Source organism: Malaclemys terrapin, chromosome 1, assembly GCF_027887155.1.
Source record: "Malaclemys terrapin pileata isolate rMalTer1 chromosome 1, rMalTer1.hap1, whole genome shotgun sequence".
In the NCBI taxonomy this organism is placed as follows: domain Eukaryota; kingdom Metazoa; phylum Chordata; order Testudines; family Emydidae; genus Malaclemys; species Malaclemys terrapin.
Window position 1 is genome coordinate 231,485,407 of NC_071505.1, and position 13,486 is coordinate 231,498,892.

General features: G+C 41.8%; 1 protein-coding gene across 2 annotated transcripts in view; it reads left to right on the plus strand.

Annotated features, from left to right (window-relative positions):
• Positions 1–13,486, plus strand: part of HERC2 (HECT and RLD domain containing E3 ubiquitin protein ligase 2) — a 211,145-nt gene that overhangs the window by 132,157 nt on the left and 65,502 nt on the right. For both annotated transcript variants that reach the window (XM_054009114.1, XM_054009124.1), the window contains exons 43-52: positions 1,405–1,540; positions 2,424–2,567; positions 5,573–5,715; positions 5,913–6,180; positions 6,306–6,448; positions 7,976–8,074; positions 8,172–8,340; positions 8,893–9,018; positions 11,427–11,535; positions 11,804–11,943. In XM_054009114.1, the coding sequence (XP_053865089.1) occupies positions 1,405–1,540; positions 2,424–2,567; positions 5,573–5,715; positions 5,913–6,180; positions 6,306–6,448; positions 7,976–8,074; positions 8,172–8,340; positions 8,893–9,018; positions 11,427–11,535; positions 11,804–11,943 (1,477 nt within the window). The remainder of the gene's footprint in view (positions 1–1,404; positions 1,541–2,423; positions 2,568–5,572; positions 5,716–5,912; positions 6,181–6,305; positions 6,449–7,975; positions 8,075–8,171; positions 8,341–8,892; positions 9,019–11,426; positions 11,536–11,803; positions 11,944–13,486) is intronic.

Consider the following 13,486-nt stretch of genomic DNA (forward strand, 5'->3'; position numbering starts at 1 on the left):
TCCCCCTCCGCCGCACCTCTCCAGTTTATCCTGGACTACCTCTTATCCCCTAGGGACTGGCACCTGCCTTGGTCAGGGTGCACCTGGCGGTAAATCAGCCTTTCACCCGCTGGTGCAAGGCCACTTGGTCTTCTCCCACTCAATGACCTCCTGTTTCCTGAAGGGCCTTGACCGTTCATTCCCGTACGCTGTGTCCCAAGCCCCACTCCTCTAGTGAGGAATGCCGCCTCCATATGCTCAATGTGTGTAGAACGTTGGCTTTTTATCTGGATCGGACTAAACCGTTCTGGACATCCTCTCAACTCTTTATTGCCTCGGCCGATCGGGCTAAGGGGCAACCCATTTCCACCCAGCGGCTTTCCCGCTGGATCACCTCGTGCATACGCACGTGTTATGATTTGGCAGGGATTCCCCCACTATCGATTGTAAGGGCACACTCTACGAGGGCTCAGGCCTCATCAGCTGCCTACGTTGCCAATGTCCCCATCCAGGACATTTGTAGGGCGGCCACGTGGGCCTCAGTCCACACATTTACTTTGCATTACGCGATTGTCTCCCAGTCTAGGGATGACGCTGGGTTCGGCAGGGCAGTACTTTGTCCTGAACCATCATGAGGTCCTACCCACCTCCAACAGATATTGCTTGGAATCACCTACTGTGGAATACGCAGGAACAATCACTCGAAGAAGAAAGGAGAGTTACCTTTTCCATAACTGGCGTTCTTCGAGATGTGTTGCTCCTGTCTATTCCACATCCCACCCTCCTTCCCCTCTGTCGGAGTTGTCCGGCAAGAAGGAACCGAGGGTGGGGCCCATAGCTCCCGTTATAGCACGATATACAGGCGTCTCTCCAGGAGTCGCAGCGGTGCTCCCCCAGTACGGGTACTGCTAAGGGAAAAACGTCCGGCCCCGGTGCACATGGCGAGCACGCACACCGAAGAAAGCCAGTTACGGAACGGGTAACTGTCCTTTTTCATGTTAATAAGCAAGTTGAGTTAAAGGCTAGGATATACCATAGTCTCAGCTAATTGGTGTGAAAACTAGAAACTGCCTTGTCTTCATTAGGATTTTACCTTGAGTTAACACACCCTTTTTTGCCCTGTGAAGTCACAGCATAAAAGGCTCCCGTGCACTTAAAGCCCCAATCTGTTGCAGGGGTTGCAGTTGATGCTCATGTTATCTGCTTTTCCTTTCTGACAGTGATGCTCAGATCCCTCTACATATGACTACAGTCCTAGCAGCTCCTTTATTTTCTGAGTGTTTTTAGAGACAGAAGTCCTCTTCAGTTGTTCCAGTTCAAGAGTAATTAAATAAACACTAGTTATCCTCTTAAAATATAAACAATCCATAAGTTTTTATGCATTTCTAAAGATTTGAAAAATGCGTAACTTTTTGGTTCTTTTAGCTTCCAGTGGTGGCTTTTAATGTGAACAACTTGCCATTCACTGAACCCATGTTATCTGTCTGGGCTCAGCTGGTAAACTTGGCCGGAAGTAAAGTAGAAAAACACAGAATGAAGTCTCCCAACCAGGGTCTTTCAGGTACAGTTTCCTGTCCGTCATATGTTACCCTTCTCTGGAAAATATTGTAAACATTAAATAGATATTAGGAAGGTACAGAAGTTCTGTGGAAAGTTGTTTTCTACATGGTCAGCATTGAGTAGGAAGCGATATATGAAGGCACATGCTCCACTTTGGGGTAAGTGGTAGTAAGAGTTGTATGTTGGAGAAACACATGCAAGTATGCAAGGAAGTGCATTGATGCGCTGTAGAGGGAATCCAGTTGATATCTTGGCTGGAAGAATGGCTGCTGTCTATGATGTAAGTGTAGTTTGAGGCTGGAGTCTTTGTCGTGTATTGAATTGTCTGAAAATAGTTGATGCACCTGATATCTATCTAGTCTGCTCTAATCTGTTGCATTTTAAACTGTGTGTGTGACTCAGTGCATGTCAAGCTGTGGAGTAAATACACGATAGCGTGCCGTTCACCAGCTGTGTGTGTGGATCCCGCTACTGTGCACTAAAAGTTTCCTACTGTACATTGGCCGTACATCAGTGCATGGTTGCGGCGCCTATACAAAAAGTGTTGGTGCACAGTACGTTAGTGCGCTGTAGAATAGCACCCTAGAGTGCCACCCACTAACTGTTCATCTAGACAGACCTGAAGTCCACCAACTGCATGACAGCTGGGAGGCACTGTCTTAGTATTGACATCTGGAGTAGGTCCAGTGTGGGTTTCTTATAATGATGCACTTGAACTTTTTATATTTTAGTCCTTTCATCTTGTTTGAGCTTACCATTCATGACTGTCAGTACTAAAAATGTATTTTTGTGATGGGATCATCAGATTGTAAAAATAAATGTTTGCTTATGTTACTTTGAATACTATTGCTTTCTGGCTAATGGGCATTTAATGTTTTTGATAGGTCAAGTGGATTTGGATCTGCTGAGATGCCAACAGTTAAAACTGTACATATTGAAAGCAGGTCGAGCTCTGCTATCTCACCAGGATAAATTAAGGCAGATCTTATCTCAACCAGCTGTACAAGAGGCTGGATCGATTCCCACAGGTACAGCTTTTTATTGTAACAAGATGCATTTGTTATCCTGTCAGCCACATGCTTTGCAATATTTAACCTCTTGCTGATTATTAGTCTTCAAAATAAAATGTCATCTTCAATGTCCTCTCTAGTTTAAAATGTAACTAATATGTGTGGTTACGGATTGTGTGATGTTATTCAGCAAGTATACTTGATGAGTATGTACCTTGCATGTTGTGGTCTGAGGACAGAACTCAGGCTTTTGGCCTCAAAGACTCAGAGATGATAATTTAGAAATAGTTTTTGAAAATATTTCCTGGTCCTGAAAGTGTTATCCTGTTTCTAGATACAACATTCAAAGCAACATAACCCCCCCCCCCCAAATCAAATCTTATCAGTAAGAAATATACACAGTTAAAACACATATTGCAGTTTAAAAACTACTAGTTTGTTTCTTAAAGATGCCTCATTAGGCAGGCATAGATTTTGGACACTAAAGTGTTGATCACCTAACTTATGACTCTTACATATTTAATATGACTCTTTAATATTGTTGTTTGAATACTAACTTGTAAACGCTTCTCAATGCTACCCCAAAATTTAAATAAAACACATTTGTACCTCTTGTTATGGCTCCTTCTGTCATTTTCAAAGTGGTGATTGATGTCTTAAGCAGTTCCTCTTTCTACTTCAAGAGGAGCTACATGCTGCGGGTTGAAATTAAGTGCAGAAAATAGTGGTCTTGGGGGATGGTGGAGAAAAGGAAGTCTAATGTCTATTGCACTTTAATTCATTCGGCTCCTCTTAAACATGTGGATGAGAACTGCTCAAGTCATCACCAGATGCCCCTTCTTAAGTCACTAGGATATGGAACACAATGGAGAGATACACTCTAAAATTTTAAACTTACATATACAGTTGAACCTCAGAGTTACAAACACCAGAGTTGCAAACTGACAGGTCAACCACACACCTCATTTGGAACCGGAGGTACGCAAATAGGCAGCAGCAATAACCAAAAAAAAAAGAAGCAGCAAATACAGTACAGTACTGTGTTAAATGTAAACTACTAAAAAAAAAAAAAAAGTGGGGGGAGTTTAAAAAAAAAAAAAAGATTTGACAAGGTAGGAACTTGTTTAGTTCAAACTAAGATAGTTAAAAGCAGCATTTTTCTTCTGCATAATAAAATCTCAGTGATATTAAGTCAAAGTTCACTTGTAAACTTTTAAAAGAACAACCATAACATTTTGTTCAGAGTTATGAACTGTTCAGAGTTATGAACAACCTCCATTCCTGAGGCATTTGTAACTGAGGTTCTACTGTATTTTGTGCAACTGCTGAGGTTTTACAAATGTTAACATTCAGTAACCAATAAGAAATGAACAGGTGTTAATAAATTAGGTAACCAGCTTTATCACAAAATTCTAATTATCATCTTGCTTTCACTTTGCTTAACTGATTTTTTTAGCAACTGATGGTTCAGTAGTTACAAAAAAATGAAGATTAATACTTTAAAACCCTGCTTTCAGGAGGCATAAAGTTTTCTCTGATTGTATAAAGTAACGATTGCTGGTTCTATGGCTCCTGTGCTAGCATCTGCTAAAATCATGTTGAAACTCAACTGAATGTTGGAAAAGGCAAGATGATCAGATTGATGTCATTTTAAAATTTGATATCCTCTAACTCGTCAGAGCTAGAAACAAGTGCTATATTAGTAGTATGGGGGAAAATGGAATGCTGGGACATCTCTGTTTTATTTAATATTTATTTCTAGTCTTTTCTGGTTTGAGAGCATATCAGCTATTACTGGTCTTGGGCACCAAATGTTGAGTCAGTATATATTTCATTGCTTGCTTCTACTACTGGAACGACGGGAGAATGTCCTTCAAAAGTACAGAATCCAAACCCAGTCAGTCAAAATGACTCTTTTGGAGGAGTGGTGATCTCTGAGGTCATAGAATATTCTTTTAATGACTCTCCCTCTTGCTAAGGAGAGAGAGGGCTCCATCCAGATAGGGTGACCAGATAAGAGATGTGAAATATCGGGTGCCAGCGGTGCAAAAAAAAAAAAAAAAAAAACCCAAGAGCCAGCGGTGGAGGAAAGAACAAAAGCCAAAAGCAAAAAAAAAAAAAAGCCGGAGCATAGAAAAAATTGGTAGGGGCTGAGCACCAACCGGCAGCTCCACGCCACGCCTCCCCCCGCACCAGCTTGCCTTCGCTCCCCCTCACCTGAGCTGGATGCCACGTCCTGCTTCTTCCCGCTCCCTCCAGGGCTTGCGCCGCAGGACACCTGATTAGTGCAAGCCTGGGAGGGAGGGGTGACGAGGAGGAATGCGGTGTGCTTGGGGAAGAGCGGGGCTAGGGCGGGGACTTGGGGAGGGATCCAATGGGGCAGTGAGAGGGCGGGGTAAGGGTGGGAAGGTGGGGAGGGATCCAATGGGGCAGTGAGGGGGCGGAGTCGGGGGGGGCAGAAGGGCACGGAGGGCAAAATATGTGCCTCGCATGGAAGGCAAAATATCGGGGACAATTCGCGTCCCGACTGAACATTGGTCGGGACGCGGGACAAACAAGTAAATATTGGGACAGTCCTGATAAAATCGGGACGTCTGGTCACCCTACATCCAGAGCCTATCAAACATGCTCTCCCCATCAGTCAGAGGGAGAGGTAACTCAAGAACTATACCAAGTGTTTTCCAAGAGCGTAGTATACTTCCTTTTGTAATAATGGCAGGTCTTGTAAGATAAGAATTCAAGCTTAATAGTGGATGTCCACTATGCCAAGTGGCTTCTACCAGACTAGCTCTAGATATGGTAGTAAAGTAAGTGTTTGACTAGAAGTTTAGCTCCTTTGAGGCTTGTGTTCAGGAAATATGCTGTACTGCACATGCTTCCTTCTAAATGCACACCAAAATTTGAGATGGAATGTGGTGGACATCATTCCTTTGTACATTTGATCCACAAGGCACTTTAACTCAGCGTAATTTACCTTATATTAATTGTAATTTTATTGACTAAAACTCACTTGTTTATTTCAGAGGATGGAGCAGTTGCATCCCCTGACATAGGAGATATGTCTCCTGAAGGACCTCAACCTCCCATGATCCTCTTACAGCAGCTTCTGACAGCTGCTACCCAGCCATCGCCTGTGAAAGCAATATTTGACAAACAAGAGCTTGAGGTACAATCCGTGTTTTTTCCTCATTTAAAACTTTCTACTGAGCACTCTAATTCAAATTCCTATTGATGACTATTATTTTCTACTCTTCTCATTTTTCAAAGATTCTGTAAATGAAGCTGAACATTTACTGGTGTACAGTACATGTAGATTGCTAGTTCTACATAGATTTCAGTGTGTGTTTACTTGTCTTCATTTAGGCTGCTGCTTTGGCAGTGTGCCAGTACCTAGCTGTGGAGTCCACTCATCCTTCCACTCCACTGTTTGAAGACTGTAGCTCCAGTGAGGCCACAACACCCGTCACAGTGCAGCATATCCGACCTGCAAAAGTGAAGAAACGCAAGCAATCTCCCATTCCACCCCTCCCTATTGTAGTTCAGCTTATGGAAATGGGATTTCCTAGGAAAAATATTGAATTTGCACTGAAGTCGCTCTCAGGGACCTCTGGAAGTGCTTCTGGATTACCAGGTATTTTACATAATTACCATGAAATTAACAGACTAAAATGATACTAATATGGAGAATTTAAACCTCTGTGTGACATGCCAAAGAAGCCCATATTAATTTGGATGGCTCATTGTTTTCTCTGCTAGGAGTGGAAGCCTTGGTTGGTTGGCTGTTGGATCACCCTGATGTCCAGATTACTGATCTCTCAGATGCTGATACTGTGTCTGATGAGTATTCAGATGAGGAGATGGTAGAAGATGTGGAAGAAGCTGAGGCTGCTTGTCCTGTCGTTAGTATTTACAGTCATTCAAAAATTGATTTAATGATATGCTACATAGATTTCAAGATGTGTAATTATATCCTTTACTTACAAATTTGGATAGCGTAAGGGTGTCATGCTACCCCCATCAAATCTGTTCATCAACAGTTTTAAGTTTTGAAAGACCTGCATCTATAGCATTTCACTTGGCTTTTTTCTTCAATACTGAACTGTAGACCATAATTACTGGTCAGATATTTCTTATAGGAGACTACACCTGTGAATTTTTACAGTAGACAACACACTTTGCTAGTGCATTAACAAGCTTTTCAGTGTCACCAATGTGTCGGATAGTTCAAGCTTCAGGAATGATTGCAAACATTCAGTTTAGCCTATTTTGGGAACTACATCAACCTTGACTGAATTTGAAATTTAGACATTTTTAAAGTGTCTCTCCTTCTCCTACCCCAGTGATTTGAAAAATAAAAGTATGATACTTTGGCTACTCAAAGCATGACTTGTATGGCACTGAAAGCCACAAGTGAAATCACTTAATTTTTTTGTTTATAAAAACTATACTTTCAAAGGCAAAGACCATAAAGTGGCTTATCAAACTAACAGTGTCACCCATCGCAGTTCTGAATATGAATTGCACTATTTTTCTGTATGCTTTCAGGAAACCTAAATATGTGTATCAGAAGTTATAGCAGTAAATAGCAGTCAAGAGGAATATCTGCAGTATTCTTGGTTTCCTCAGATTCCCGAGTCTAAGATGTACTGGCTTGTGATTGATTTCATAATCACAATAGGAAAGGATGCATACTATTTGGGAAGAAAAGACCTGAATTTAGTGGTAAATTATCCAAATTGATAACCTGAGCAAGTTTATAATTCTATACATTTGCCTTTAATGTGCCATTTAGAAAATTTACTCTTAGTGCTGAAACAACAATAACTTGTCTTGAATTGTCACTGAAAATGAAAGTCTTTCCTGCCATATTTTCTTTAGATGACACCTTCAGATCTTGAAAGAGAGAATTCCCTGAAAAGAGTAGTGACCCCATTTGTTAACTTTGGTTCTGTTAACTGCACATTACAGTGTTTACAATACTAAGCATATTTATAATCTCAGAGTAAAACCAATAAACAATGTCACCAAAATTTCACCCACCATTTCTTCACAGGAAAAACGTATGGAGAAAAAAATGTAGATATATCATCTAGGTTGAGTAGGTGGCTTAAATTAAAAAGATTTGTTTGCTGTTCCCCTCCCCCCGTTTTGTTTTTTGAGCAGTTTTTGTAATAGTAACTCTTTGGCTTGCTTCAGGAGGCCTGGAAACTTGCTATTACTCCGCTTGCCCAGTGATTCTGAGTACTAAGCCATAGTCTCAAGTGCAGCAGACCATAAATGCTAGCCCTTTAGTGAGTTGAATCACAGAGTTATCCTGTTTCCTTGTTCTTTATCTTCACAATCCCTGCAATGTGCTTATTTCTCTCCACTGAAAGCAACTACACACTTTTAAAACTTCACTCTTTGTTGCGTGTGTTCTTTTACAGTCTAGTGGTGCTGTTGTTACAGAGAGCCAAACTTACAAGAAACGAGCTGATTTCTTAAGTAATGATGATTATGCTGTGTATGTGCGAGAGAACATTCAGGTAAGCATGGTGGTTAAAGCTGTGTGGAATGTTACTTTCCCCTAAGCGCTCCTTTAACTGCAGGCTTTATGGGATTTTATTATCTTGTTTTGTCTAGGTGGGGATGATGGTTAGATGCTGCAGGACCTATGAGGAAGTTTGTGAAGGAGATGTAGGTAAAGTTATTAAATTGGATCGAGATGGACTACATGACCTCAATGTGCAATGTGATTGGCAACAAAAGGGTGGCACTTACTGGGTCAGATATATCCACGTTGAGCTTGTAGGTGAGTTGAATATTCATTAACTGCTGTTTAGTACAGGGGTGCCCAAACTTTTCCTGTTGCGCCTCCTCTTACCAGCAATGGAATCTGTCCATGCCCTCACTCCATTACTGCACAGTTGGCTCAGCAAAGCAGCTTGGGCTGAAGGTGGAGTGAGGAGCAGAACTGGGTATGGGGAAGGAGCTGAAGCTAGAGGCAGCACTGGCCTGGGGGCAGAGCAGGGGGTGGGAGTGGAGCTATGGCTGGGTCCGGAGCTGGGTTTTCGCTGGGGTTGGAGTGGAGTTGTGGCTGGGAACGAAGCTGGGCCGGGGGTGATATGGAACTGTGGCTGGGGTCTGAGCTGGTCTGGCAGCAGAGCAGGGCTGTGTGGCACTCCTTCCCCGATCCCCGTGGGGGCTGGCCTTGGCCCCGCCGTATTTCAACCGCCTCCCCCATGAACATTTGGAGGGTGCGTCCCACAGTTTGAGGACCACTGGTCTTGTAAGTATCTGTACAGTATGTCAAAGGAGAATGCAAGCTTAAAAAATAACATGTGCTTATTTTTTAAACTTCTAGGATTCCCACCACAGAGTTCTCCTTCTCACATTAAGATTGGTGACAAAGTGCATGTGAAAACCTCAGTTACTACACCCAAATACAAATGGGGATCTGTTACTCACAGGAGCGTGGGGGTTGTAAAAGGTAATGTAGACTTCCAAAAATGAAAAAAAAAATTACACATTTTAAACTATATGGATATTATTCTTGCTTTATAAAATGAAAGGAAGAGAAACTTTTGGCACAGCAACAGCTGATGTTGCCCTGCGGAAGACTGTATAATGATCAAAGAGACTATATTTTGTTGTTGTTGCCCAGTGTGAGCTGGAAACACAAATGCTCTTCTGTCCCCTTTTTGTTAATACTTTGATCTGCTTTCTCAAAGGTACTTCTACACATTAGAACTGGTGTGTGGTGGTGTCTCACACCCAGCTCTAGTAGAGCTTCCCCAGCTATGGACACTCACTAGGCTGTTGTGTTTGGAGACCACCTCAGTAGGACCTGTGCGCTCTTGAAGCCTCTTGAGCCTGAACAGAGTCAAGGCACTGCCCCTGGCTGGGGTCTGAAGGCACGCTCTCTCAAGGTGCAGCTTTGTCTAGCACCTCTTATAAGAAACGAGATCCTGTAGTCCAGCTACCTAGCCCTTGGGACCTGTGCTGACTCCTCAGAGCTTTAGAAGACACAGCCAGAACTCATGTCATGTGGGTGCTCAGGGTTTACAATTTAATTCTTCATGGGCATGTGACAATGAAAGCCAACAGACACATAAATAAATGTCTATCAGGGATGGTCTAGACAGTATTTGGTCCTGCCATGCGGGCAGGGGACTGGACTCGATGACCTCTCGAGGTCCCTTCCAGTCCTATAATCTATGAAATCTATGAAATACACAGGTAGATTTTGCACAGGATTCTAAACACCATTATTCTTTACTTAGCCTCATTAGCAATACACAGATCTAGACTAAATAATAAACACAACTATACACATTTTTCTATCTGTTTCTTCATCTGCTTCAGAGTTCTTTGAGTGATGGTCCCTGTGTGTATTCCACAGGGATACACATGTGCCCCATGTGCCTGAGTCCAGAATTTTTTGCAACCAGCATCTGTTGGCTTGCACATGCAACGTAGCTCTCCTTGTGCTCTAAACCGAGGGCATAAAAGGTGGTGCAGTCCAGTGCGTCTCCAGTTCCTTCTTATTGCTTTATGGGTTGAGTCAGAATCTTTGGTGTCTTTGGCTCCCTTTTTATACTGTCATTGCTGTAAGATATTGTATATAGTTAGTTTTTTTTTTTTTGTAGTTTTAGTAGTCTTTATAGTATAGTCTAACATAGTATAGTTAGATAGTGCTTTGCCACATTTTCTTCCCCACCTGGGGACTTTTTCCCCTGAGAAGTCTTGAATTATGCCCAGGGTCCTGAGATTCAAAAACTGCCCTCACTCCTTTTTGGTGAATAATGAATATCAATGTTGCCTTTATTGCCTGGGTGAGGCTCATATTTCTGCCAATTGCAGCATCTGCTGCTCTTTTCCCCGCCAGAATTCATGAGGGTGTGGAACAACTGGCATCTGACAGGCAATTCCTATGAGAAAGTCCAGTGGGTAACCAGTGTTCTGCTCAGCCTTCTGCAGGTGTCTGGATCAATCATGAAAAATTCACATTGACATCCATGAGACGTTGGACTCAAGCACAGCAAGAGGTTTCAGGCCCCAAGTGCTCTGATACATCAAGTCACTTTCAGACCCGGAACATCAATCAGAATTTCTCTTTCCCTCCTCAGCCACTTGGCCTCATGCATACATGACACCATTTGCCAGGCTTAATCTTTGTTACCTACCAGACAGTTGTGGCAAAGTTTATAAATTTAAGCATTTTTTTTCTATTTTTATCAAGTTTTCAGTTGTGGGAAATTTTGGGAGGGTCAGACAAATATTTAATGAGAGTAGATTTTGAAATTTAAAATGTTAGTTTTATAACAATTAAAACACAAATTGTCAACATCATGTCAAAATATACAAAGTAAATATCCTTCAATCTAACTCTTAAGTTCTCAAGCAGTATTTTTCTTTCTTTGCCTATCAGTATATTTTGATTGACGGAAATAATTTTTTTTGCTGGTTTGTATGTGTACAGTGAAATTGACATTTATTGATATAAATTTAATCTTTCCACGCATAGTTGTATTGTTTCTTTCCTGATATTCTTTGAGAAGCTCATAAAATTTCTAAACTGTGCAAGTTAATGTGTGCATTAGGAAAAATAGGTAATGCAAATATTGTTTCAAATAATGCCGTGAAGGAACAAAGCTAGGCCACAGTGCACATGTTAAATAAGTAAAAACTGGCAAAACATTTAAATGATTTTTATTTTTTGATTACTTTGACTAGACAGATGATTCCATTGGAATAAAGATGCATTCTGAAATAAATCCTAACCTCCTAGAAGGAATCGCTTATAAAAAGCAATTTTGGCTAGTAGACTGTAGCCATTTCTAATTAATTTTTTAGATATTTTCACAAAATTATCTGTCTCTGCATGTTTTGTCACAGCTTTTAGTGCCAATGGAAAAGATGTCATCGTAGACTTCCCTCAGCAGTCTCACTGGACTGGTTTATTGTCAGAAATGGAATTGGTCCCCAGCATTCATCCAGGGGTCACGTAAGTTAGTTTTCATTTTTATCATTTCTTGAACCACTTGCCCTATAACTTTACTATCCTAATTGAAATTTCTTAGATAAGTATAATAAAAAACTGTGTGCAGTTTTGTCCACAAGCTGAAGGGACTGTGGAGGGAAGGAATAAAGAAACATCTTCATTTATGAATGCTGTTACGATAAATTCTGTGCCATGAGAATCTGTGTAACAATATATTCTATCTTATAATTTTTTCAGATCAACATATTAATTGTCTCTTTGTTAAAATCAGGTGTGATGGCTGTCAGATGTTTCCTATCAATGGGCCTAGGTTCAAATGTAGAAACTGTGATGACTTTGACTTTTGTGAAACCTGTTTCAAAACCAGAAAGCATAACACCCGGCATACTTTCGGCAGAATAAATGAACCAGGTATATTTCAGAACTAGAAATTGCTGACATTAATTTAAAATGCATTAAATACCTCTTGAAATCATGTTTTTAGGCTTAATTTTATTAGATTAAGCAGTTTAACCTTGTAACTAGCTTACTAGGAAATGAATTGTTTAGTACAAATTAGGACCTTATGTTGCAGTTCAATACTGAATGCATCAGAATGCCCCTTTAAGCTTTTCTGAGGGTAATTCTGCATGATTAATTTTGATAGGCTCTTGAGTAAAAATTTTTAAATGGCTCATATTTGTGTGCTAAATGATATTTAAAGTAGTGTTAAGTGACAGTTACTCCCTGTTAGTCAGAATTGAGTTTGCAACAAGAGTGGGAATAAAATGAAATGATGACTTTATCTTACTGCCCTCCACTGCCAATCCAAACACATTTATAGCTCCTTCATGCCATCAGATGAAGATAGTGCACCTAGGTTTTTTGCAGCTCCTCTTCAAAAGGAGCATGCCAGCTCAGCCCTTAATTGCTCTAGAACAAGATTGTGACCTTGAAAATGGGTGGAGGTTATTCCTCTGCATGGCCTGGAGACTATTCAGAAGTCTGAGAAATAAGGACACCCCTCCCAGTGACCAATCTGCTGGTAATCCACTAAAATATTTTGCTTCTGAAGCAGGAATAGGCACCCAGAGCAGTTCTGAGCTCCTCTGTTCCTGATTAATTACGATCTACAATGAGTTCTTTTCTTTAGATTTTTCTTCTGCCCCCTACCCCCAGTTTCTCTGATCTTGTACCGTTTGACTTTGCCTTTCTCCTTCCTCCCACCCATTTCTGAAGTGTTGAAGATTCTCAGATCAGCCAGACCTTAATGTTTAATGACATATGATTTTTCCCTCCTTCACATTTCCAGGCCTAGTGTGGATGTGGAGGTGGCTAAAGCAGATTCTCTGCTGATAATCACTAATGTCCAATGCACACGAAAGGACAGGTGGCTCATTAAAAGACAAGGTCCCCAGAGTGATCTGACTTTCCTGAACTAGTTCTCCTAGGGGGAACCAGTTGAGAGAGACTGACGTAAGGCCTTCCTTTTCTCACACCAGCAACTGACGCAACCATCGTTACTGGTGCCTTCCACTGGGTTGTGGTGTGCGCATGGGCAATCATATGTCACAAGGTGTCTGGATTCTGGGGGTCCAGACTACACATCAGCTTACTAGAACGCAGGGCAGTGTGTGGGGCCTGCAGTGCCTTCCTCCCACTCATCCAGTCCAAACATGTTCGGATAATGTGGACAATATGGCAATAGTGATTAATATAAACAAGCAAGGGAGAACAAGATCTCTCTTTTTGTGTGCATAGAGCAGGGGTGGGCAAACTTTTTGTCCCGAGGGCCACATCGGGGTTGCAAAACTGTATGGAGGGCTGGGTAGGGAAGGCTGTGCCGCCCCAAACAGCCTGGCCCCTGCCCCCTATCTGCCTCCTCCAACTTCTTGCCCTCTGACTGCCCCCCCTCAGAACTTCCGACCCATTCAACCCCCCCACCCGCTCCTTATCCCCTGACTGCCCCCCCCAG